Source organism: Lichenostomus cassidix, chromosome Z, assembly GCF_008360975.1.
Source record: "Lichenostomus cassidix isolate B80296 chromosome Z, HeHo_3.0, whole genome shotgun sequence".
Taxonomy (NCBI): domain Eukaryota; kingdom Metazoa; phylum Chordata; class Aves; order Passeriformes; family Meliphagidae; genus Lichenostomus; species Lichenostomus cassidix.
Window position 1 is genome coordinate 39,726,986 of NC_139511.1, and position 27,980 is coordinate 39,754,965.

Sequence of the window (27,980 nt, forward strand, 5' to 3'; positions counted from 1 at the left end):
GTCTAAAGATCAGAAATTTTCCTTTTGCTAGGCATTAAGAAAAAAAAAGCTGGGTCTAGAGGCTAAGGCTAGTAAAGTTCAGCGTGATGGGAGAAGGCTGCCCATGTTTCACATGGTAAAATTTGGCCTTTAATACCATTTTCCCTTGTGCTTCCTGACACGGTAAGAGAAGGAATCCTTGGCAATCCTTGTCCTCAAGCCACATCTCTCACAGCAGTGCACAGTAGCAGACAGTACGACTGACTACGCCAAGCTGTAATTATCTTGCCTCCCTCCTGTGTAGCCAAGATCATCTTCCCTCTCTTCCCTTGAGGTTATTCTGAGCAGTTTACAGCTATCAGTCGGCACAGATGCACTCTGGGACACTCCACTGAACCCCAGTGCTATGGACATGAACAGCAACAGACGTGGGGAGGAAAAGCATCTGCTGAATCTCCAAGCTCAAAATCCAAACACTTTTGACTTATAAGAGAAACCAGATCATATATCTGGGCTGATAGAGTACAAACTAGTGAGTCTAAGTCGGCTGGAGAACACTGCATTAGAACTTGAATTATGTACAGTTTTCTTTTTTACTCTTGTTTTTTAGATAAGCAGTATCATAATAAATAGACCTAGGGAGAATTGTTCATTTTTCAGCTGCAGAGAAATACTCCACATCGAGTGTTTTCTGTTTGACAGGCCTTCTCTCCCACTCTTTTCTCCCACCAAACTTCTTTCCAAAATAAACACCCCTTCATTCCATTATCATTATGCATTCTTTTTGTATGCAGATCAAGCACCTAAAAAGGACTGGAAGAGACCTATGAGCTATGGATGCCAATATCCTGCAATAACACACACCTTCATAACTGCATCATGCTCTGCCTTAAAAGCAGTCTGCTTTTCCTTGGCATCTCTGTATTGGAAAGCCATTGCAGGGCCTCCTGCTCTTAACAAAGACTCTTTAATTCCAGGTTGCATTGTTTTCCTCACTTTTTTTTTTTTTTTTTTTTGTGCTAGCTTTATCTTTCAGTTGTAATACCACGACCCTTGATGAATAGACATTTTAAGCGTTTATATGTGCCATTTGTATCTGCTCTCGGTCTGCCACCTTGTAAGATTAAAAGGAGGTAGACTTTTCTTACTTAACATATTCTCCATCCTCTTATTTTTTCAGTCTGCCCAGTAGGGTACACCCGTCTCCCTGTCAGTCCCATTTTCAATTAAGATTTTTGAACACGGGTGACCAGGTTTGTACTCACTATTCTAGGCAAGGTCTCACCAGTGCCTTGTATAATGGCAGCAATACTTCCCTATTTTTGCAGCAAATGCCTCTCCAGACACATTCTGCATCACATTTGTCTTTTTCATGGCTGTCTCCCACTGGCACACTGAGCCTACCTAGGACTCCTAGCTCCTTCTCCTCCTCTGTCATTTCCAGATGATGAGCACCTGTGAAACCTGGTAAAGCAGAAGGGTCAGCTGTGCAGAGGACTGCTCCTACTGCATCTCTTTATTTAAGACTGCTCAGAGGGAGGAGGAGGCATAAGTGAGTCTGCAACAGCTGTCACAGCAGTTGTTACAGCCAGCAAAATCCTGTGAATGCTTCCCATTCTCATTCACTGAGCAACCCCTGAGATCAAGACCAAGCCACAAACAAGAGCATCTTTGGAGCACTGAACACCAGCTTCAGGAAGGTTCTCAGCGGGGGAGGAAAAAGTGAGAATATATCAATGGAGTCACCTACAACCTGCAAAAAAACCTAAAACTGCTATGACGTAAAGAAGCTATTCTGATTATTTCTTAAAAGCTTGGATGAAATAAGCTAATTTGCAATGGAGGTGGGAAGTTTTTATTCAGGCAAAGACATGAGCATAGGTAAATGGGAGGATGACATTAATGTTGCTTTGGAAAAAATATATTTTCATTGAAGTATTAACATTGATGCTCATATGAGATTATAAAACGGGCTTTTTTTTTTTTTTTTTTTTTTTTTTTAATATTGCTTCATGTGTTAAAGAGGAGATAGCCTGGTAACTATGCTCATTCTTTCAGCCTCTATTTCTTTGTTAGGTGGCCAGCCATGCAATCATTAATATCACAAGAGGATTCAAGTTTATTTATTCTAAAATGAGTGCAAATTGGACTTCATACCTAATACCTTAAAGCCATGCTGAAACACAAGACAGTCTATTATCCCTATATCATATATTTTAGGATTTTTTTTCTCCCCACTCTACCAGAAGAATGACAGTTTATAACACAGCAGTGCGACTGCCTCATTTGCACATTTACAGTGCTTGATAAGGATTTGAAATGCTTGATTCCCCAGAGGTCCTCCTTGTTCTTTTCCCAACAGAAAATGTCTCCCTATATTTCAATACAGCTGTGACAAATTTTTCAAAATAACGGATAGCTAGCCTTTAGATAATGCCTTTAGTGAAGAAGAACATAAAAACACTTTACACAGGGCTCATGCAAATCATTTCACTAGATGTCAGGCAGCACAGAGCACAAGCTGGAATCAGAAGCAGAGCAACCCATTCCACATATCACACCTTGCCCATAGGCCTGGGACCAGAGTTCTACTTAGTTAGCATTTGTCCATCAAATGCATTCTAAATTACAGTTAAAAAATCAAGACAGAATTGCTGAAACCCCTTGAAGTTGAACCCCTAAGACATCCTGGACAGGCATCCAAATGCATTAAAATATACAGCTAAAATTCTGTATTGCTTTTGCTCAGAAAATGAGGTAACACCTTTGACCACCAAATCAAACTTTTTTTCCCTTATGTTAATAGCATTGTCTAAATCCTAAATTCTAATAGCAACTGTATCACCTATTCTCATTTATGGCATTATTGTTGATTATGCTACAGCACATTTGTTATAAAATTCTTCAAGAAAGACAATAAACCCAAGAAAATTTCTTCTTCAAGCACTAGCACTGGGGTATTTTTTAAAGACGGATTTGATTGAAAGGTAAAGATTAGCTTAAAATTCCTCCACCCCTTCTTTTATTTGAATATCAAAAGAAGGTGTAATACAAATACTTACCTTGATATGACATTAAAAGACAGTTTGGGTCAATATAATTACTGTAGAACAGCAGAATTTTTTTTAATCGTTAAATATTTTTACTTATTGATTTTACCCTTCAGCTGCATTTTAGCATTCTAGGGTAATCAGCTAAGTCCAACCCACAGATGCAGAAGTAACTACTAGACAGTCCCTCCCTTAATTTGCACACTATGCATATAACATCCTAGGTTAACGCCTCCTAAAACAAGGAAAAATTTATTTCTGCTACATTTTAGAGCATAACCACGTGAGTCAAAGTGACCCCACAGAAGAGCTTCTTTGCACTCCATGGCAGGTTTATGGACATGTTGTAAATGTCAGACTACACCATTTTTAATAATAAAAAAAGACACTATAATACTGTTTCCTTGTAACTGGGACAGAAAATCATTTGGTAAGAGTAAGAACATTTATTGGTTTTGACATAAAAATTTCTTGCTGTGCGGTGGAAACGCTGTAGTCCAAATACTGGAAGAAATGTGAAATCTCAAGGGCTATGTTCAGTAACTCTTGGTTCAAAAGCAGACCTGGCAGGTGCATTATTTAAGAGCTTGTCAGAGATGATCTTCTACAGCACACTACTCCAGGATTCATTTCCTGCTACATCTGGGAAGGGGATTCTCATGTAAATATATGGCAGAACTGGCGGGCTGCACATCAAGCCCAAACTGCTCAAACCTCTTCAACACCACCATAGTCACTGCAAAATGTTAGTATCAGAAAAGCTCTCCAGTTCTGAAGGCAACTAGCGTCCCATAATATCCCATGTAAGAGCAGCTCTTTGGATGAGCTATTCAGAGTGCATTTACTCTGAAAAATTCAAAGTGACATTTTTCTCAGTAGCCATACTTGATGTTCTAAAGTGTTTTTGTATTGCTGTATGCAGTGTTAATTTGGTGACACAAAGATGTAGTATGTTCAATGCAAATTAGAAACAGTGCAGCCCAAGCTTCTGCTTTGAATTTCTTAACTCCTGCTTATACAGAAACTGGAGTGTATTTTTTTTTAAGTTTTATTTTGTTTTGTTTTAATTTTCTTTCACAAGACAAATCCTTGAGCAGAAGCTAGTCACATCAGGATTTCAGTTGGAATGATCGGAAATAAATAGGGTAGTAATAAAACAGAAGAGGCTCAAAGGATCAAACTGTTTCAAGTAAAACAAGCAAACACCCCCTTCATATTAAACCACTCCCCTACCGAAAAAAAAAAAAGCCAAACTAAAAACCAACTAAGTCCAAACAGATTGATTTGGTCCCCTGCGATTATTGGACTGAGCTAGATTTTTATCTGTGTAGGCCATGTGTAGACATTGTTGTCTGAACTACAGAAGCATTTATTTGTGCAAAGGACCAAGCATGTTTTTGCAGAATATAGTCCAGGTATATACAGACCTGCATAGCTATCTTCCCGTTTCTCCCACACACCTATCAACATTTCAGGAAGAAGGAATTTTATATGTGCTTCAGGTGCCAGAGTTAAAGCAATACACAAAATCCAATTTGAACTATTCCAGTATAGACTTAAAATGCATGATACATAAAAATCATGGCTGGTAAAGTAAGTCTTATTTTCTTTTTGTGTAATGGGAATAGCTTAAGAAATAGGAGAGAGAAATCACTTTTGGCTAAAAACAAACAGGAGAAATAAAATTTAACATTGTATATCTTTGGAAAATATTGGTTTGATGGGAAGTGTTCCCTTTAAATGTACCTATACTGGCCAGTCATAAAAGATATAAAAAAGTTAAAAAGAAATGTCTTTCCTAATCAATCACTACACAGAATAAGATTTGAGAGGGGGAGAATACAGAGAAAGCAATGGCTGTGCCTCTGATTTGGAGTATGTTTGCCACAAGTTCGTGGCACAAACCACATCTGCAACAAAACACCTAACACAAAATTGTTCTGTGCAGTGGCAAGCAAAACTAATGAATGAAAAAGGAAGGTGGCCCTATGTGTGCACAACTGAAAACCAGAAAGCAGCTCTGCACCATCTCTCACTTGCACTCTGAAGGGGAAAAAATCAGGATGACTACACATTTTAATTGCAGTAATCCGGCATTAAAGCATTAATTCCTACACTGTTTACAAGACATCAATACAAGCATTAATAAGCAGATATATGGCAGGCTGCTTCAGAAGTATATTACTTTGCTGTCAAAACTAGCTCTGTTACAAATTCAGGTGTATGCAATGTTTTATTCTTTTTAAAGGAATGCTTTATCTTAGATGTTTTAAGTAATCTCATGCCTGAACTACTACATAAAAATATAACATCCTCTGCAAATATTAAGTAGGTGGGTTCTCTTTTGTTAGTAAATAGTGTACACCCTAGCCTTTTAAATTTTTGAATGACTTTGAAAAGATAAGGTGTCTCCAATGTGTTTATAACCAGTAAATTATATTTCTTCAGACATGAGTAAATATTAACAGAATGTATCTGTACCATGTTTACTTTTATGGAGCATTATTGTATTCAGTAGACAGAACCTCAGTATAAGTGAAACACTACATTATTCAGAGGGACATCTGGAAAACTCTTCACTTTTAACTCCAAAGAAACTGATAGCTCTGAGGGAAACTTGCATCTACACTATCCTCCATCAACAAGTATTACCTAATCACTCAGAATACAAATAAATGACTTCATCAACTTAAGCCTTCTTTTGACCTTTCAAGACAACTAAAAACATTTCTAAACTTGGGTTCATGTACCCAAGTCACCACAGGCTAGCACATCACAGCATGACAGGCTTGTGTGCTTGGGGATTTCCTCCACACACAGCATCACTTTTCAGAAATGGGTTACGGAACAATGATTTAATTCCAATTTTCCCTTGGATTTTTTCCATTTCCTTTTTTCTGTTAGACAGCGTAACTCCTCCACCCTCAGCCCTCCCAACAGTGCATAAATTAATTTGTCCTAGTTCACTTTAACTTGTGCTCATTAACTTCATGGAAGCTGGGCTAAATCCTTGATCTAAACCCAAACATCAGCGAGAGAAACCTGTCTGTGAGCATGAAGCGACTTTAGGTCTGGACGGGGAAACCCTGGTGTGACACTGCAGTACAATATCCCCCCCCCAAATCCTGCTGTGCTCCACTCCAGTACACAAGTGAGCAGTAATGGTCTTCAATTTCACTCTCTCCCAGGGTACAGGATAACATGGATATGTCAGATGGAAAACTACGCAACTGAAAAGGGGAAAACTTCTAGGTGACATGGCTGAAGTCCTATGCCTTCAAGTGTTCAGAATCAGTGCAGTCAGGTACTTTGAGAAACTATAAATTCATTGATTTTACTACCACAGCTGAAACCCTGCGTTGTGTCTCAGTGGCAAAACCTCAAAGTAACTGTAGTGGTATGTTCTGTGACCGAACAGCTGCACGTGTGGCTGAGATTATCACACAAGACAGGGGGCAGGGTGAGAAAAGAAAGAAAAATGCATCTTAGAAGTTACTTATGTTTAATGCTTAAAAGTCTGAATGCACAAACAATAATCTACCATTATAGAAGTACTGGTGGTCAATACAATGCATTAGAACTATGTACAATGACACAGTTTAGTATCAAAATCTTTCTACAATGTAGAGTATTACGAAACTGTTAATGACATCAAACACTAAGCACTTAAGACACCATTTTTTGCTACCACATTTGGAACTTCAATAAACAGTCCATTTTAACTTGCAGCATCAATCCATTTCTAGTATGAAATTAAGTAATTTTCTACTTATACAATAAGATTTATCTACACGGGTCTCTTGATTTTGATCCATAGCAGCAAAGGCACTGTACATCAGCAGATCCACAGACTTAAAGATTTTTTTTTAAAGCATTCAAAAAAAAAAAAGTCACAGATCATAGTTTAACAGCAACAACAACAACATAAAAAGATAACACGTTGTCTCTGGCACAATGGCTCAGTCTGCGTCCATTTTAGGGACATCCAATCGAGACTTGGATTGAACTGCTGGCGAACAAAGCAAGTCCTCATCCCAATGAGAATCATTCCTTTTTGTACGTTGGAATGAGTACTCTTGTAAATCCTACCTCAGAGGTCATTGCTTTTGTAGTTTGTATATTGGTAGGCATCCATTCTTATTTCAGTGCAGTTTCCAAAGAACATATCAAATATTTTTCATAATCTCTTGTAATTGAAAAATTGCCCAAAGACACATATCCCCATTTTCAAGGAAACATTGCAAAAGTTTCCAGAAGTAACAAAGGTGATTCTTTGAGGCAACTTATTGTACTCTCTACAATATAACAAAGAGAGGTGTTTATATTAAAAAACCTAGCTTGACACCAAAATGCTTTATGTTTATCAACAGAAAAGCATTGAGAACAAATCTGTACACAAGATGCTATATTAACATTGCAAATATATAAATTAGCACATTCTTACTTAAAGTGAATTTAATTTAGATGTGAACTGAATTTGCCATTCATCACAGGCATGTAGATCACTGGCTACAGTTTGCAATTTCCTAAGTTTCCAAGACTGTCTAAAATAGTTAAGATACAGCATCTTCCCACCAAATAATTATACTGTAATAACACTTAGAGGTCTCATCCAAGAACAGGACTAAAAAATATAACAAAGTTTATTTTTTTAAATAGAAACTACAAGTCTATTTAGTGTAATTTTAACTATCTCCTGAACATCCTTCTCCAAGATCCCCAATTTATCCACCTGCAAAAACACAAGTATAGAATGCATCTTTCAAACTAAAGCCGGGCCAGACAGCTTTATTAAGTCAGTTCGTTGTTAGAAAGCCTTTTTTAAACAAAATAAATACATTACAGCTATAATACATAATTAAAGAGTCAAGATCACCATTAAGTATGCTTATTCCATCTTCGTCCAAGTAGATATCTGACAATTTGGTATCACAAGTTCTTAACGAACATTCACAAATCAATAGCAAGTTAAGAAGGTAAAAATAAATTCCACAACTGTGATGAGCATTTAAATTTTCAGTTTAGAAAGAAAAAAAAAAAGAGGAATATACAGCAAAGTGCTAGGAGAAGGAGTTCTGTCTGCATTCAGATTTGTCTCTAATAAATAACTTCATAGACTGTAGCTTTCTTGTCCCCAGAGCCAGTGACAATGTATTTGTCATCCACAGAGATATCACAGCTAAGCACAGATGACGATTCTTTGGACTACAAGAAAAGAGAAAAAGAAAATTACATCTTTCCAATCCTTCAGTCCTGAAGGGCTTGAAGATTAATTGGAAGAATTTATAGATGGTGAATACACAAAAAGCTCATTTAAGTATCAGTACCATAGTGGCAAATTCTTTTAAAATACCTTTGTTCCACAGAAAGATCTACTGTAAAATAAAGCAGCAGTAGAAAGCGAAGTCAATATTACAGACCTAGAGGTAATCTATCAATCAAACAAATAGAAGTAGTCCTTTCTATATACTTTACAAGGAATGACCATTTATTAATATTTGATGCATTGGATTTGCATAAAAATGAATGAAAACCCATCTTCATCCCACTTCTTTCGTTGCAAACAAGAAATTCACACAGAGAAACACTACAAAGCCCTACCTACCCACAGGTATGAAGCAGACTCCACAGAAGCAACTGTATCTCCTCTCACTATCTCAATACTTGCCCAACATAGAAGACAAAAGCTTTGCACAAAGGAATTTACATTATCACAGAGGATGTAAATAGGAAAAGACACTGTGGTGGAAGAGGATACACAGCAAGTGTATAAGAGCTGGATGGAACACAGGATACAGCAGATTGCCGTAGCTCTGTCTCCTCTGGCTTTTCTGTCTAACACATGTTCTAAGATGACATGTACGTATTGTCACATTTACTTTGCTGTTTCAGTGCAAGTTTTCTTTACATAATATATGTCCACATCATTTTCTGCCTGTTACCACAAGAGCTAAACACTTTCCAATCACGCTGTGTTTTAGCAAAGACACCTCTGTTGCACTGCACTGAAGTTTCCTTATCTCCCCCTCCTTAAGAAAACTGTACTGGAGTTTTTAGCTCTACTTTTAAGGAGGATGTGATCTTGTTAGGATAATTTGGGCTGTGTACAGGGGATGGTTCATGAATAGCCTCTATTAAGAAACTTAGACCATACCTTCCTCATGTCAAGGTAAACTGCACTGTACCCAAAAGTGGAGACATGGCAGAAATCAGTACATGAGACCAGACCATTTAAACTAGAACCAGTTAAACAGTTAAAGTTAATTAAAAATTTCTCAACCTGGAGGTGCCTGCAGGTGGAAGAATGGAAGAACATGCCAAAAATCCCACTTTTCTCTAGTGGCACGGAAATGCAATTGAAACTGGGCACAGAGGGACTATAGACAGGTTAAGATTACAACTTCCAGTTACACTTCGTATTGATTCCTCCCTCCATATTGATTCAATTTTCAGTTCAGGAGTCTGCCAGTCCAATCCATCAATGCAACTCATCCAAGAAAAATACACATGTTGAATATGACTTCCACTGCTTTAGCTACATTTTTGACCTTCAATGAATGTACACCTAATGACATGATTTGGCTACTGTATTCCACCACTGTGTAGAAGAAGGTGAGAAAGAACGGTATTTAAAAACTGTTTTGGTATAAAGAGCTACTTTACTCTAAGAGCTGAATTAGTGAAATATTAGAAAGGACAAAAGCATTTCTGTTTCTGATTACAGACAAACTCTTTAAGGACTACAGCAGTTAGCTGCATTTCCACCTGAAAACTCCTTAGGCTGTTGACAGGCCCTGAGATGTGCAGCTCTACTGCACTGTAATGTATGTGGAAAATAACTTCTAGGAGATTATTACCTGGAATATACTGGCTCCATAAGGTGTTCTCCAAGCATTAAGAAGATTATCTTTTCCAGTGCTTACAAACCATTTGCCTGCAACAGATTGTTTAAACATTATTGCTGCATTTTGTTTTCAAGGAATATACCTCAAGAAACAGACGATCATAACAACAAAGCATTCAAAGAAAAGCAACATTTTCATAGTTGGACTATGATGTTCCATCACAAAATAAGCAGAAAAAAAGCAGTCATATGGAGTTTTTTAAATAACCTTAATACCTAAATTTAATACCTAATTTTTAACTATACCCTGTAGTTAAATAAATATATTACACTTTTATTTACAGGTAACCTTGACTGAATTTTTCAAGAAGGCAAATACTGATATAGAAAGATTTGCTTACCACAGTGAGCAAACTTGAGTGACAGCACACAGCTCTCATGAAGATGCAGCTGATACTTGTCAGGCTTAGTAACATGCAGCACCTCGACATTGCTGTTCTCCATTCCTACTGCCAACCACTCACCAGTTGGACAATAGCCCAGTGAGAAGATCTGTAATTAGCACAGCACATGCTTCAATCAGTAAAGGAATGAGCTTGAGGTATTCAAAACTGACCCTTGCTACACTGTTAGCACTATGCAAACTCACATTTTTGGTCTATTGCAGTTTTAAAAACATGATAATCCAATTACTACAGTAATCAAGATAAATTAGTCCATGCAAACACAGCTGCAAAACTATGCTATTAAATCTGCAACAGTGAAGTACTGAATCGAACTATAAAAGTTAATGTCCAAGCTTATCTGACAGTGTTTAAAAATATTTTCATAAAATATTTTTGAACTTGAATCTACAGAAATGGGAACAGATTGCAGAGAGGAACACTTTAATCTGGCACTTGTTTTATAGAATGGATTCTCCATTACGCTCATGGGAGAGGCATTAATCTGTCAAATAGTCATAATCCAGAAAGACGTTTAGCTGCCACATTTAAAAAAAAAAAAAAAGAAGTTGAGACTAAGTGAAAAATTCTTTGGACTTCTCTTTGAGCTACTTTTTTTGCTTATAAAGGAGAAAAAAAACCCAATTAACAGAAGTACTTGTCTGTTTTAAAAAAACATGAGAAAATTTTGTTAACATGCTGAAGGTTCTGAGACTGAACCTGTGACGTGAAGTCATGCTGCTGTAGCTGTCTCCCTTCTCTGAGATCCCAGGATCTCACTGTATTGTCCAGGCCTCCTGTCCATAGTTTGGTGCCATCATTAGAAATGTCAATACAGCTTGCTCCATCTGTGTGGCCCTGAAATTGCCTGAAAATATTGACAGAAGATCAGCACATTCTCATACTGGAAAGTCAGTTCTGAGCAACTATACAAAATACCTTCTTTCTCTTTCAATCCCTGAGTTTTAACTTAAACTCCAATAGCAATCCCAGATTAATATAAACTCTGGGACAATTATGTGAGTTTTGTGATGCATTGGTGATGAAATCAGGCCAGACAGCCAAGTGCTAATCTGATTTCAAAAAGAACACTTTAAGAGTCAGGTACTCTGGAAATCTTTGCTGTTGGCTGTGTGATATACACTACTCAAAACACTCCAAGTCCCACTCCCCCCAGAGGACTGTAGCATGATCAGCAAAATTACCTCAGTTTAAGAAAAACGTGCAGGTCACTGAAGTTCAAAAAAAAAAAAGAGCAGTCTAAATGGGAACACCAGGAGCAATACCTTGACTTTATATACAACACTGAAACTACGTGTAACAACACACACACACACACGGTGCAGTGCAGAGAACCTGTGTGACCAACTCTTAACTTACTGTATACTAGTGTTGAACAGCAGCCCATACTTCTAAGAGGCTAAGTCTGCATTGCAGTAATTTACACGTATCTTTACCCAAGACGTATTTCCTGGACCTCTGATTAAAGAATGAGAGCAGCATATTGCATGAAACAAAAAAAATCATCTGTTCAAGGAATCTACAGCAGTGTCGATATTAGCTGGTATTTAGGGAATTATAGCTATAGGCTGCTTAAAAGGCCTGGAACTATAAAACTCTCAAAACCTATAAATAATCATATAGACTTTTGTCAAGGTATTACCATGGCCATTGCCAAATAACAAAATACCGGAAGCATCCATGCGTGGAGAAAATAGAATTTATATGCAAAAGTGAACAAAGGGCTATGTCTAAATGATTCCTCAGACCCTGATGATCCAATTTGGTAGACCTACCTTACTAAAGTCTGGTTATGCAGATCCCACACTGCAATGTTGCCATCGCTACAGCAAGAGAAGCAGACCTTGGAATCAGGGCTGATAGCTAGGGCATAGCAAGCTGGAGCAGAAGATGTCAGCTCTGCTTTGATGCGGGGAGTTGGAGCTGCCAGGTCCCAAATGGATAACGTGCTGGCTTCCCCACCAACAATCAGGGTGCGGCCATCAGGGAGCAATCTGCAGGAACGGATGTAGTTGTCTCTGTTCTGTGGAGACAGAAGCCATCAAGAGATTACTCATGAGGAAAGAAAACAGCATTAACATGAGAGCAGAAATCCATAAAAGTATTGTATTCCCTCCTGGTTTTAATGAGCCATTTATACTTATGACAATGATAAAGTGTATTAATGCCAGAAAATTACATGACATTAGGGAAGTACTTCAACTTGATCTACAAAATTCAGTAGTGAGAGATATTTAATCTTAATTAGCATCAAAATGCAAAGACCTGAACCCAGCCCAAAACAATTCAAGATAGCTGAATTTGACAGCTGGTGTAGAAAGTTATATTTTCATACTCTGTTTATTTCAGCACATTAACCTCTCGGCATGGGGGAGTACCAAATTCCCTGCACACTTTCCCCCTTCCCATTCCAGTGAGACTTGCTGCCACCATCTAGAAGATGTCAGAGGAAAGTATTTGAGCTATTTTCCTCATTTGTGTAGCAACTTGTGTAGCAATTCATTATAAGTCTACACGTGCTGCAGAGTTCTCATTTTATTGCCTCTGTAACAAGCAGCAACATCTTACCAAGAACTGGTAAATGACAAGAGTAAAGCTGCTAACAATAGTTCATCTTGTTAGCACATTCAAATAATTTGTGAATAACAAGCAGGAATATTTTTAATTGCCACATTAAGACAGGTCAATGCATTCATACATATACAGAGACACAAAATACGTGACACAATCCCTAAATATTCTCAGAGAATACAGCTGCAAGACAGAAATTTTTGGCATGATAGTATATCAACAAGCTTTAAGATTGCCAGCAAATGTCAAAGTTTACTAACAATATTTGCTGTGCTGTCTTTGATCTTTCCTCCTACCACAATTTTAGGATATTAAAAGTGTTTTGATTCATTGTGGGAGAAAAAACCCACAAGTATGGTGAGCAACATACTTTAACCTCAGCTCTCATAGAAGCAACAAAATTACAAATGCCATATGAACCTGTGATACCACAACAGAAATCAAATACCCACTGCCCTTTGCACCTTAGTGGCATCACTGCAATCTTAACACAACCTCCTATCTTCCTTCATTGTCGTATGCTGCTGTTCACCTACCAGGCAGTCCAGCTGAGAGACAGGGCTCTTGTTGCCAGGGTGACTGATGTCCCAGACCTTGACACAGCCCTTCCCACCCGTGTACACGTGTCTCGTGGGGTTGCTGATGGTAACTGCACACACAACTTCCCCGTGGTTCAGAGTGTTGATCTGACGGGCATGGCGAGGGATTCCTGGACCGATGAGGGCATCAGGAGGGAAGGGAACTGGCTGCATCTGACCATCTGCACTTACATGAAATGAGTATGCTCTGAGGGGAAAAAGATTATATGGGGTGATTTAAAGAGTTTTTCTTCAAGCCTTTTTAGGAAAATAGAAACAAAGATGTATTTCCACTGCAGGCATTAAGGGTGTGCCTTCAGCTCAATGTTTTCACAGATATTTCACAGAATATTATGAGCTGGAAGGGACCCACAAGGATCATAGAGTCCAACCCTTAAGTGAATGGCCGTGTGGGAATTGAACACATGACCATGGTGTTTTTAGCACCTTGCTCTACTCAACTGAGCTAATATCAGGTATTTTAATCATGTAAGGAAGAAATATTTACTTATCTATAGCACAGCTCTCAAAGCACAAACTTAGATGGTCATCTTTTAATATGAAAAGTCAAACACCAATCGAATGAGGTTTTACAACTCTTGTTATGATGATTTCTGGCATGAGTGAGGCTATATGACACCACACTTTATTTTGGATGGAGCTATCACTGCATGCAGAGAAGGGAAGGAAGGTAGGGCCAGGGCTCCCTGGAAGACAGAAATAGTTGGCTGGCTGCTGCAGAGCATGGTGGGTATCTGTATGCCAGGGGACATTTGGCTGCTCGCTTTACTGACTCTTATGCGGCAGCTTTAGCTGGACTGCTGCCAACCTGCCCCAAATGCACTGTGGATCCCAGGCCCCTTGAGCAAAACTGCTCAGCCCTGTACCTAAGGGGGCAGTGAAACTTCCACCAACACCAAGGAATTAAGCCCTCAAGCCACAGTTGCTGACAGCTGACATGAAGCAGCAAAAATGAACCACAATGGAATTTTTTGTTTTGTGGGTTGTTTTGGGTTTGGGTTTTTTTGTTGGTTTTTTTTTTTGTCGACCTGAGATAGCTGCTACAGATCCCAATTTCTCTTGCCAAAATCAGACCTCCCACTGAGAAAGAATGTGTTGTGTGATTGCCACTTATGCCACCTGTGAATAACCTATCAACAGCTTTATCTCAAAGTATTTTCCAGGGAGAATAGTTAGGTTGTGAAATTGCCTTGTTCTGAGATGCTACCTGATACATCACATCTATTACAAGAGCACAAAATTTATAAAAGGATTCACCTTTTACAAAATTTGTAAAAGGATTCACCTTTAAGTATGCTTAAAGGAAGGCTTTAATTTCCTTAGACCTAAAAATCATCATAATGCTGCTGAAAAATCCATTGTCACAATGGTGGGATGAGAAGAGCTCACAAAAAATCATTTTATGAGAATACTTTGTAAGTTCACTTCCTTAATTAATGCCTCAAAGCGACTAAAGAAGGCAGTATTCACAATTAAACTAGTGAATTTGTCATTTAAGATTCACAGTGCATTAACACTAGATCAATAATTTTCAGTGGGACAAAACACGCTAGCTATCTATCCTATTTATATACTGTACAATACTCAAGAATTTGATACAATACCAAAGTGAAAAGAGAGTTTTTAGGGGACAGATCCCTTATGTACCACATGCTGCCCACTCCATTTCAAGATACTCAGCAGTGTAGAGAATTTACACAAATTTCCCTCTAAGGTAAAAAAAGGAGTAAATGAGAAAATAACAACCCTGAATGGAAGATGTGACAACCATCACACTCAAGATGAAGAAAAGTCAATGCAATCATGCTATAAGAACCACAGATTTTAAAAGTTTCAGGCCCTATGATAGATGACAGTTACATTTAAATGTTTGAAATAGACATCAACACAGCAACAACAGTTAAAAATCTTGGACATACACCAGAATTGATGTGATTTGATTTCAGTTTGCCTCATATTTTATTCCTCTCAATTTTAACGGAGGTGATATGTGAGCAGGGAGGTCTCTGAACCCCTGCAATTACCATTTCTCTCACCACAGCAAGCAAAGCCTAGTAGATCCAGTGACACTTCTTTCTGGGTGACTGACTCCATCAGGGATGAACTTAAACCAGCAAGCATTTGAACATTACATCAAGACATTTCTAAGAGCCTGCTGTATGTAACGGATGAAGATCTGTGCCCCACAGAATTTGTAATGCAAGCAGCTGGTCTGCAAGCTGCTCTACATCAATTTCCATACCTGCCTTATGCAGCCACCTAACAGGGTGGCACAACTAGCAGAAAAGTAAATTAAAGTAGTTACCAGTGTGCAGTGCCTGAGAGATGTGGACCTGGTTCATGATTTGTGTACAAGAGGAGTTAAGGCACTTGGCCTGATCACCTGTCACCATATGTTGTTAACCATGTGTATCTGCAAGCTCACCAGCAGGTAAGTGTATGCATTTACTCACACAAATCCAAGTGTATGACTAACCCCAACCACTCCTCCACAAACACCTTAATACCTAAAAGAGCTTGAGAAGGATTGGCACAAACATCCCTTGATCGTCAAACTCTCCAGCATGAACTGGTCACAGTCTCCCAGAAGTGTCACAAGGAAGTGGGACTTGATGACCCTTACAGAAAATCTGGATCAATATGGTTTGTGTAGCTACTTTAGTTTGTCTCCTCTCTAACTTGAGAGGAATATGAGCAGAGAGTTCTTTGTCTCTGTAATTCTTCTCCCAAGGCTCACAACATGAAAAGCCTGGTAAAGCAGGTCACATTTTATGGGTCAGTTCCATCAAGGATGAATCTGAATATTATCATAAAATAATTCTTTCCAGTATTTTCAATCAAACAAAACATTTCAGCGTTCCTTTTTCTGCACACAGCTGCTAAGCTTGCATGTAATTGCAAGGCATTTGTGAACAAAGAAATAATTTTTTTTTTAACTGAGAAGCAGAGTGCAGTAGAGACAGAAAGCTGAGATCCCATTCCAGTTTGCATTTCCATAAACAACCAACCAGCCAGATTTGAAGTTCAGCTCCTTTTTCCGTTTATTTCTGTCTCCTTTACTTTGTATCACCCAGTCTGTGTCGAGTGCTATTAGTCTTCAAAACAAATTTACAAATGCAACTTTAAGATTACACAATGATTCTCCTGCTCTTGCTGAATAGCTATACTTATTTCTATTCACACAATAGTTTTCAGTAGCTAAGGGGAATTCCAACCAGCAAGGGAACATGACTTCCAACAGATGATTGACTTTTAAAGCTGAATATTTGATACTCACGGTTTTCCTCCTGGGATGCCTGTGAGATTAGGAGGGATGCCTGGGACTCGCATGTGATGATGTGGATCAAAACCAACCTATAGTTTTCCCCAAGCAAAACAAAAAGGTGTATTAAAGTAAGAGTTAGGCAAAAGTAGACTGTTTAATTCATGTTCTCCATACCATACTCCCCAAACCACAAAGAGAGCGAGCTAGAGTCAACCCCACAGGTCTTATATTTAATATAAACAGCTCTCAAAACTAAATGCACTAACGGCAAACACTTACCACTGGAGATCGCCCGTAAGCTGCCGCCGCTGCAGCTGCTGCAGCTGCTGCACTCATTTGAGGGGAAATATTGTGTAGACCAGCATAGGCAGCTCCAGGGCTGGTCAGCTCCCCATTCATACCAGCATGTGGCACAATACCAAACGGAGTAGGATAAGGGCACGGTACTGCCATAGGTGTCCTTAACCCTGAAGCTATAAGAGGAGAGGGGAAAGTGAGAAGTCACAGAGGCATTCTAGACCCATCAGATAAAATGAGTTTGGAAAACGGCAAAAAACCCCACAAATAACCCAAACCAACCAGCCAAAGAAAGAAAGAAAAAAGGCACCAAAGACTGTATTACAATGCTGCAGAACCAGCTTGGCACCAGTTAAAGCAACTGTAACATACTGACTTGTCATTACAGATTTAAAGGGAGCTGACAAGAGACAAATGGTCACTGTTTCACACCATCAAAATATACGGACACTAACCTATCGGGTCCACACCTGGGGGTTTGCCGGGCATTGGCCTCAGTCCGGGAGTGGAGTTGCTGCCTGGAGTTGGGGCATCAGTCCGTGGAGTTGGGGTATTTGATTTAGACACAGGAGTGGTGGATTTCTCATTCTAATTATCAAAAAAGGGAAAAGGAAGACGGTTTGTAAATTATTTAGTGCTAGTGATTAGGTTAGCATTAGGTTAGTGATTAGTGATATTAGTGATATTTAGCTTCTGGGTTTGGGTTTCAACAGTCCCTGGCAATGAAGAGAAGATGTAGAGACACTGAAAAAGATAGAATGGCTTTGGTAATTAACTACAGCCTTCACAGCTTTTCTCATCAGGAGCATCTGTATGACTCAGAATGAGGTAAATGACTGAAAATCATTGCCATCTGACAACCGGCAGCATATGTGAAATCTGTCAGTGGTCTCACTGTGCTCATGGATCTGCTCCCATTATTATTGTGATTTTCTGTGAGGGATGGATAACAAGAGCAGAAAAAAAATCCCAAACTGACCAACTACTCATACCCAAACGTGGTGCTAGAAACACTGGATGGAGACAGAAATGGGTATAAAGTCAGGAACTGTGCAGTACTGCTCTCGTGACAGGCTTGTTCATCAGACACAAAACTAACTCCCAGGTCTGAACCTGTCATTCCATCACCTTTCCTGAGCACTACATTCACTTTAAGCTTTCTTTTTATTTATTTTATTTCTTTAAATAATTGCATACCCTGCCCTGTGAAGAACCGAGAGGGGAATTACTGTGCAGCTCAGGCAGGTGATTAACTGTGGTCACAAACAGGAAAGGAAAGAACACCCCTTGCAGGCAGCTCTTTTCTTTTGCATTATGATTTGTGATGCAAGTCAAGGAAGGCTCTTGTAAATGACAGATTACTTTTTAGATAGAAAATAAAAATTATTGTTGTTGTATATAGCCTGGTAATTCAAACAAAGCTAACAACCAAATCACATCGAAGCAGGGAACTGAATTTGCTATAAACCACAGCACAGCAAAACAGCTCAAGAAACCCCTGTGTACTTTTATTTATTCTCAGAATAACAGTTCTTCACATGGGGGAGGAGAAAAATATCTCTCAGAACACTACATCTATCATCTACCCACACCACCAGTGAAAATAACCTCTTCCTGTCCCAAAAAAAGACTGTGGACTTTCTATTATTTTATTAAGACTCCCTTGAAAAGATAAATTAAACTATTATTAAATTGATGCTTCACAGTGCTTTATTGATAGCTGTGGAAATGCAAATTGTATACAGACAGAAATCCAGCAAGCATCTATTTCAGCACATGATCAGAAGCATTTTGAAGCACTTACAAGGCTAAGTTCTTTGGATTTGGAGGAAGGAGTACTGCTAGAGGATGCAATAGATGCTGGACTAATTGGTGCATCTTTTTTCAGCAGTCGAGTCTTATCCAAGCCATTTTCCCGTGGAGAGTGTGCTGGACTCCCCCGGGGAGAAGAAGGATCCTAAATATCAGGAACATGGGTTAGCATAAAAACTTCTTATTAGACACCAGTTCTCGTCTTGAACAGTCCTCACTTTGGAATGAAGATGTCTCATAAGAAGCGACATATTCCTTCCATTCTTAATTGATTTAGCTGATACAACTGTAAAACTGAGAGGGATAATGAAGGACAACTGTTTTTTTGAAAAAAGTGTTAAAATCTGATGCCATTAACCACGAAAAATGCAAAAAATCTACGGATATTGAAATAAGCAAGTAAATGGCTTTTTTCACGCGATAGGTTGAAAAGATTTGATGCATTTGGCAGACCTAATAAATTTCACACATGAAGTCATGGCCAGAGTGAAAGAAAGGACAGACACTCTTACAAGCTGCAACCCCTCTGTTGTGCTGGGCTGGCTTCAAATATCTCAAGAGAACTTTTTGTTAATAGGAGAAACAAGAAGTACTTTGTAGAAGTGTTACAGATCTGATTTGTGTTCTAAAGAAAGAGGATCTGGCTGGATTCCCTCAGGCATTTCAAGTTCCTTTATGAAGGCAAATGCCTTAATCCTATTCATAAAACCAATATGCACAGTAACCACTGAAGGCACCCTCACCACCATTACTGTAAGATAGAAAAACCACCATTGTGTATACCTCATTGGAAACATCAACTACCAAGTTGTCATCACTCTTTTCACCATCGCTGTCCTGCAATGACAAATCACAATGTTTTAAAAAACTTTTATTTAATATCCCAGTTTCTCTTAGTAACTATGAAAACAGATGAAGGTTTCTCACAAATATGCAATGTACCATTCACTTTTACCAAGCTTTAGGTGCTAATACAGTTCACAGTCTTTCGGTCACCTACAGAGCTTCTGCTTTGCAGGTTGCCACAACTATAGCATTCTTCCCAGTTTTCACACTGATGCAGAAAATCTTCATCCAAAGTGGCACTGCACTATGAAGTGGAATCCAGATCAAAGCTAGAGTCCAGATCTAACAAGTCCCAGCCTAACTAAAGGTTAGCACTATTGTCACACAACCTCCAGGTATTTGTATTTGTGTTAAAAACAGTATTAATCATGTGCACCAAAACCTTTAATCCAGCATACACATTAGAGGTAGGCAGCAAGATCCTGTTAAAATTTGACCCTCAATTTTAAAATTAGTTATGCAGCAGGAATCACGTGAAATTACAGAGGAATATTTAAGTCCAACAATGCACAATACAGACAATCTACTCACATAACGAGCTGCTATTTCCTTCTCTTCTGTTTTCTGTTTTTTACTATCTGAAGAATAATCTGTTGAATTTCTGTGCTTTTCTGCTGTTCTGAAACTGGCTGAGGGAGATACAGAAGAGCTCTGCAGTCCAAAAACAGAAGAAAACATCATCAGGCTCTCATTTACAACAGCGGTTCATTTGTCACTGCCCCATAATACATCCTACACTGATAATATGATTTGGAGCTGTTCTCACAGATAGCACGTTGGGTTTTAATCAGTGATAGCTACCCAGCAAGTGTCTCATATTAAGAATTGCACAATGTATTGCAAGAGACAAACAGGTGATCAACTGACAGATCATAGTGGCTATCTGCACGGCCAATGGGATGAATTTTATGAATACTGTGCATTGGTCTTGTTTTGGTTTGTTTCCTCTACAAATATGCAGGGTTAAATCAATAGTCCCAGAAGTGGGGTGTGTGTTTGCACATGTGTGTGTGTTTGGCTGTGTAAATCAAAAAGAACAAAGAGGCTCAAGGCAAGTCACACTTCAGCAAACATTTGAATGAAGATTTCTACCAAAGAAAGAAGCAAGCTTCTGAACAGTTTTGAAGCAGGCAAGAACAGGGGAAACACCTAAACTCATTTTATTTTGATGCCGTTTACAATTACAGGCTATGCCTGCAGCAGAGAGAAACAAAACACAGACTGGCTCAGTGATCCTCTTGCCATTCTACAGTTCTCACCTAGTAATGACTGCTAAAGAGCATGCATATGGACAGAAGAGAAAGGAAGATAACGTGTACTTTATGCTCTGTCATCCAACAATTTCACTCTAGTCCTTTAAACAAGGAAGGCAACATTTATCAAATTCTACCATATTTCCAAAGCTTTGTGGAGCCTGTATCTTGGTATACAAAAAAGGAAGCAATGAAAGATGCAAAGTTCCCTCTGGGACCGATTTTAGTAGCAGCAGCAGTTTTTGGCCCTAGTTCAAGAAAGCATTTAAGCATGCACTAAACTTTATCTCACAGTGAAGTCAGTGGTTGAACGTACGTAAGTAAGGATGTGTTCAGGCTTTTTGCAGAATTGGAAAAGACAGCAATGGAGATGAAAATAATTGTCAATTGAAATCCTGCTGACTATTTCTGTCTCTGTCCTCCTTTATACTGGGGCAGTGAGGAACAACCAAAGAACTCTTGACTGATGGATTTTAGATCCTCCCATTCATCCAGAAACACTGGTTTGAGGGGTTTTCTTCCACACATGACAGACAGCTGTTGTTCCACATAAAACTGTACAACATAGCAATTTGGTTTTGGGGTTTTCAGTGCAGCTATTAACACGAATACAAACCGAGAAATTAGCATTTACATTGAACAACTTCTGTTCCATTACTATTACAGAATTTCTTTTTTTCCTTATTACATCACAAGCTTCTGGTAAGGATTAAGAACACTCAACCACGGAAATTAAGCTGTGGTTATTGTCGAAGTCACATGAGAGAATATTACTTCCTACTGGGACACAGGTCCTCCTCTCCATTTTTCTAAAATTTCCAGTTCTTGAGAACAGCAGCTCAGATTACTGAGTAGTAGAATTTGCAAAAATCTTCCACTCCGTATTTTTGATTCGTAATTGTTAATTACCCTCTAAGAACACTGAGTGGAAATAAAAATTTAAGAACAAAGCTAGTGTTGAAGGCACAGCCTGTGCCTTTTCCATACTGTGCAAATACATCTTAAAATACTAATTTAGTTTTAAAGCAGATCATTAATCAACAATTATAGCAAATAACACAAACTAACAAAGTTGTTTTTTGCTCTGAAGTGGCAACACACGTAAAGACATTTGGAGACAGCAGTGCCAGGGTACAGAACCCTTAAAATAAAGGCCAAGTAGAAACATAATATTAAATGAACTGATGACTTGAAAAAGATATTTGTTTACTGCAACAATATAGCATGGCCTTTTGCAAAAGATTTTAATACTATGCTCCTATTTCATTTATATTCATTTACAATTTGCAAGGCAGTAGCTTGTAATGTGAATTCAATTAATTATTTCTCAACTTCACCCTACAGAAAGCAATTTGCTTTAAAATGAAGAAAAATAATCACCAATAAACTACAAATTAAAGTGATGTCTAAAGAATTAAACTACTGCACTTACTGAAATAGAAATATTTATTTTCATAAATTTGAAACCATACAGTTCCATTTTTCACAATCTGGTTAGCTATGTGCTATAGATACCATTTTAATCTTTGATTTCACTACTTAATAAAGTAATAAATTGAAGTTCCCTACTAGAAAGATAAAGTAGCTAATTATCACTAGTACATTAAAGTATGAGCACCACATTGGGCATTGGGGCAATGAACACTGCTTAATGGTTTTACTGCTTGATGGATCTGACCTTATACCAACATGAAAAGATCCTGCTGCAGTATTCTCACCTGACATTAGCAGAAAAAACAGAGACAACTCAACTTCTGACAGCAGGCAGAATCTCATTTCCCAATCTGAAATCAGCCAGTGTACTAGGACTGACACTATTTTGCCTCACGAGTCAATTGCTACAGAACAAATCTAAACATTCCCACTTTTAACTGTCACACCCCTTTCCTTGCATGAGGCCAGCCTATCAATACCTCTGCAGAACCATCTTCTTTTCCCTTCAACATGGAATGCACCTGCCACATAAAGATCAGTGACTTCATGGGATCTCTGGTCAACTTTTTTCGACAGATCTAAATTTATCTCTCATGCTAAGTAATAGAGATATGTCACATACACAGACAATAAGCTATGGTCTAGATCTTCCTACTATGTTCTCTGTGTGAGGGACAACAGTATTACTCATATAGACTTCCCTTTACTGTTGGTTTCAGCTTTTCAGTCTAGGAAAGGACCTACCTTCGTTGAGAAATACTGGGATGTAACAATGTCCTCATGGTTTCCACTATAATCAGATTCCTACATATAATCCTGTACCCACACACACCTTGGTTCCTGAGTGTGCAAGCCCACAAACTCCAAGAGAGGTCCTTACATTTGCAGACTGTGAAAGAAAACCCCCTGAAAACACACTGTTTAGCTGACAGACTCTGCCCTGTTCCTTGATTAAAACATCAGAGCTCTCCTAACATCTGCCTTTAAGAAGCCGGATAGTTACTTAGAGAAATTAAGTAATTCAGCACTATGACTTGGCAGGCTGTAACTTAATGGACCAGAGTCCTTGTTTCAGTAACTATTAAAATTTATAGAGAAATAAAGTCTTTTTACACTGCTGTTTTCTTCAATAAAATGCATTAATCTACTAGAAGAGTAGCATTTTCCTACTAAACAAGACTGAGTTTGCTCACATGTAATAATTAGATCAGACATAGGAAAAAGAACTCTTTGGTGAAAGTAGGTTACATTTAGTTTGTGTTTGAGCAAAACATACCAGTTTTTTTATTTTCTGCTTCGCTAGAACATTTTTATTCATGGTAAATACACCACCAAATGCTGACAAAAAACAATGAACATACACATTTACAGAAAGGCTGAGCACGTCGCCTTATGTTCACATAATTTGCTTAACAAGTGGGACAGTGTCTTTCTAGGGCTGGACCCACAGTATTTTTTGCCCTGGGCTGTAGAGCATAGCACGCTCAGAAGGACCATGCTGTTTTCTTTCCAACGCTGTCAGGGCGCTGCTCCTGGTGGAGTATCAGTGCCATACAGGTGCAAATTAGATCAGAGTCAGGAGAGCCATGGAAGCCTCCTATGCAGCCATAAAATTCTCACCAGCATACTCACGGTCTATTTGGGATAATTAATAGTTCAAATTGCTAGAAAAAAACCAACACGCTTTTACCCCCAGCTTCCACTGGAAATTAGCTGCATCAACATAGATAGCTCACACAGTAATGTGGCAGAAATCAGTGTGGAAATCATAAATCAGAATGTACAGACATCCAACTGCACACCCCAACTCCCCATATGCTTATTTCTCCAGATGAAGACCTGGCCTGAGCAGACTAAGTGATAATTAAATGAAATCAGTGTTAAAAGTAATGACTAGAGATGACAAGATGGAAAGCCTTCCTACATGTTAAAGCTGGTAACTCTTTAAAGGATTCACAAGTATGACCATTCCCCAGTGTACCCTTACCACTGTGCCAAAATGATGTATTTGGAGTGGAATAATTAAAACAATAATTCCCAACAAAGTGGGAATTACAAGATAATTGACCATACTGAAGTATTAAGCAAACTGTAGTAAAAGCCAAGGATGCTCAACACTAAGGTCAATTATGGCATAATTATCTGAATGACATTATTACTGTTATAAAGACTGTTGAAAGTATAAAAGAAACTATAAAAATGGATACAATATGCATCGCAGGGAAACGACCAGGCAGTAATGCTGCTTTGTTGGCTGATGGCAATGTTATAGATGGAAGTACCAGCAGTAGTACCAACTTGGACTCAGGCACTGCCCTAGGTTTGGACTTGGAGCACTAAGCTGCCTGAGATAACATTGTATGCTTAAATCAGAAGTATAAAGAAAAACAAAGGAAAAAGAAATGGTAAAAGCAAGTAAGAAATTAGGGTTAAGACTTCTGACACCCTAAGGGTGACATGAAGACTGCTCTGGTCAGCTGTGAATGGCATGAGGTGGGAGATGTCCCACCAGATAGGTGAAAGACTAGGGCAGAAGGAAAAGAGGCAGTCCAGTGCAGCCCAGAGACGATGTGCTCAGGGAGGAAACTGCAGCCAAGGGCTCCCCCATAGCAAGCTAAGTGCTCAGAAGTAACACCCATCTGTTTAAAAAATGAATTCATTTACATACATCTGTATGCACAGGTACATTACTTTGATTAAACTCAGGAAGATGGTGTGAAATGCTGTGTGAAATCTACAGACACCATAATGGAGCATTTGCATAGCGATTCTGCCTCCTGTGGTCACCCACACTTACACGGCCTTTTTGTTGCTGGCATTGTTATTATTATTAAATTACTATTATTGTTATTACTACATCCCAGTATCTACATGGATGGACATGGATTTTGTCCTCTTTGCATTAATTTTTCAATACACACTCTTTGCAGCCCTTAGGCAAGCAGATTTTCCTTACCACACCCTTACCTTTAGGTTTATGCAGTGGGTCATGATCAGACTGACAGAATCAGGCAGTACAACCCAAATCACAGCTCTTCCAAAATGGTTCATCAAGGGAGAGGAGGCCAGCAGTTAAGTATTGATCCCACATATATCACTGGTCACGGTGGACTTCTTTAATATTTTCATGTCCCCCTTTTCTAACTTGTTTCTCTACTTGCCCAAACTAAAAATTAACTTTCACTCTGCCACACCATGATCAATTTCTTTTTTTTTGTCCTAATCACTGCCTTTTCTCTATAGATGCATTTTCAGGTACCAGACAAAGCCTCAGTAACTGTCAGTGAAAAATGCTACTAACTAGCTAGGAAAGATACAGAACCAAGCTGGTTTTAATATCACATGACAGGGTCTCAGCTAACTGCAGCAAGTTTAGTAATCAAGCGTGTGATAATTATTTTTAATACAAACTATGATTAAAATGCAAACTTTGAAGTTTTATATAGCATTTTTAACCACTAATTAGCTTCACTAATTGCAAAATTAATGAAGTTAATTAGAGGATAAGAGTGCCATAAAAAACATCAAAGTCTGGATGTGCAGTGCTCCCTGCAAGAGCAACAAGAAGGCCATAAAAAAATCCAGAACAAAGAGAATATGTAGGCTCAGCAGTTTTCAAAACCCAAGTGTTCTCAAAAGTGTTACGTCAGGAGCAATATAGATACGTGTGTATATTATGTATATTGTGTGTATAACTTAAAAAATGGCCATGCAACTGTTTACACTCGTGATCTGCCCGCCATTGGTGGTTCCACTGGAGTATTTAATCTGAGCTAATTAAAAGCATCAAAGTCTAGATGCTATGAAATGGGTGATAAAACTAACAACAAACTACTATGGTTGTACACATTAATTCCAGTTGTATTTCAACATATACTTATCAATTTGCTGGAATAGCTGAGAGGGCCACATAGAAACTGTTGAAGATACTAGCAATTTTGATCTATAATCCTATCAGGATGTGATGATGCTTCTCTGTCCCCTCCTGGTGTACAGGTGCATGTTGGCAACAAGAAAAGCAGATGTTTAAAGAATGGTGAGGGCTGCTGGCTAGCCTTTCAGAGATGGATTTTTGCAATAAATCCATTAAAATACAGCTTCTCCACTAATCACTGGCTGAAGGATGTAACACACGTAAGGCCTAATTACTACTGACACTGTGAGGGTTTCAAGGATGGGGAGAAGAACTAATGCAGCATTAGGATGAGCATGAAGCAGTAGAAGACCACAGCTGAAAGGGATAAAAGGAAAGCCAGGTTTTGGTTAAAGTATTTCCTAGCACAGGCACATGAAGATAGTGAAATCAAATGTGCCAATAGCAACAAGCACCCCTTGGTAAGCAAGACAGTTTGAACAAAGGACCTGGTTTCAGCAGGGAACAAAAGAAAAAGAAGCAGATGGACAGGAAAAAGTTAAACATTTCTAATAGGTTTACCGAACCTCTAAAGCTCACATATTACGTTTACCAGGAAGCCTGTTCTCATCCACATTTTGCTACTTGTTACTATTGAATTTAATTAATGGTAACACAACCTGGGCACTGTCAAACATCCTCCACCACTCAATCTACAGTGCAATTCACCTGATCCATTCTCTCCATTCACCACCCTGTGAGTTTATCTCCTCCCTCAACCACACCCCAAAATACGACTACATGCTTCAGAATACAGCAGAGAAGGTAATTTTGATGGAGTGAAAAGATTTGCAAGGAGGTGTTAAGGCACTAACTGCAACTGATATAGACAATACAATAGGTAAGCCCTAAGGCATATGCAGGCTGAAAAGGAATACAAACACTAATGACCCCAGAAGGGATAAGTGTTCCAACATCACAAGCCTGGAAATGCAACAAGAGAAAAATGTCCTGCTGGCATTTTAGGAAATAACTGTGAAAATCCAAGACAAACCCGCATGATGATCATCACAGACTGCAAGCCCCTAAACGTTACTTTAGCCAAAATCAGCCTCACTTAGAAACAAGGGTCAAAGGTCATCAAGTTACAGAAATTCAGAAGAATTCTGGGTAAATATCTTTGGAAACTTGAGGAACAGAGCAGTGCCAAAGAAATGTGAAACTATAGTCCTCCTCTCCTCAAATATTTATTTGGCGCTCCAGTTACTGATCCTTCATGCTATTTCCTTCAGCTGAGACCTCAAACCGTTTGAGCAGTTCTAACAAAACAGAAACACAAACAGAGAATAGAGAGTATTGGCAGTTAACTAGGGAGAAAGAGCAAGGGAAAGCATGCAATCACAGAGTAAGAGAAAAAGCTCAACTAGCTGGAGCATTCAATACAACAATTTAATTGTGGGCTCACCACCATGAAAAAGAGAGAGCAGAATAGCCACCAGTCCACACTGCAGGTTTTGACTCACTGATATGCCATGAGGCAAGGAAAAGCAGCAGCACTCCATGAGCGTTCTTCAAAAGCCAATGATGGATGTGAATAAAAAAATTCCTAACATCCAACATATATCTAGAATATTAACACTAATTATGTTTTCACAGCAACTGCATTTAAACAGAATACACAAGGATTTTTGGTTAGTTTTCAGAATTCTAAAA

General features: G+C 38.7%; 1 protein-coding gene across 4 annotated transcripts in view; it reads right to left on the minus strand.

The window, feature by feature from the left end:
* Positions 1-6,514: 6,514 nt before the first annotated feature.
* The window catches only part of LOC146424743 (transducin-like enhancer protein 4), a 99,722-nt gene continuing 78,256 nt past the window's right edge, over positions 6,515-27,980 (minus strand). For 3 of the 4 annotated variants that reach the window (XM_085043361.1, XM_085043359.1, XM_085043358.1), the window contains 12 exons: positions 20,259-20,378; positions 19,665-19,718; positions 18,874-19,026; positions 17,525-17,657; positions 17,052-17,245; positions 16,785-16,861; positions 13,445-13,694; positions 12,113-12,360; positions 11,037-11,184; positions 10,275-10,425; positions 9,887-9,963; positions 6,515-8,234 (listed from right to left, as the gene is read on the minus strand). In XM_085043361.1, the coding sequence (XP_084899487.1) occupies positions 8,127-8,234; positions 9,887-9,963; positions 10,275-10,425; positions 11,037-11,184; positions 12,113-12,360; positions 13,445-13,694; positions 16,785-16,861; positions 17,052-17,245; positions 17,525-17,657; positions 18,874-19,026; positions 19,665-19,718; positions 20,259-20,378 (1,713 nt within the window). In that variant the 3' untranslated portion in view covers positions 6,515-8,126. The remainder of the gene's footprint in view (positions 8,235-9,886; positions 9,964-10,274; positions 10,426-11,036; positions 11,185-12,112; positions 12,361-13,444; positions 13,695-16,784; positions 16,862-17,051; positions 17,246-17,524; positions 17,658-18,873; positions 19,027-19,664; positions 19,719-20,258; positions 20,379-27,980) is intronic. The other variant, XM_085043360.1, reaches the window with a different exon arrangement.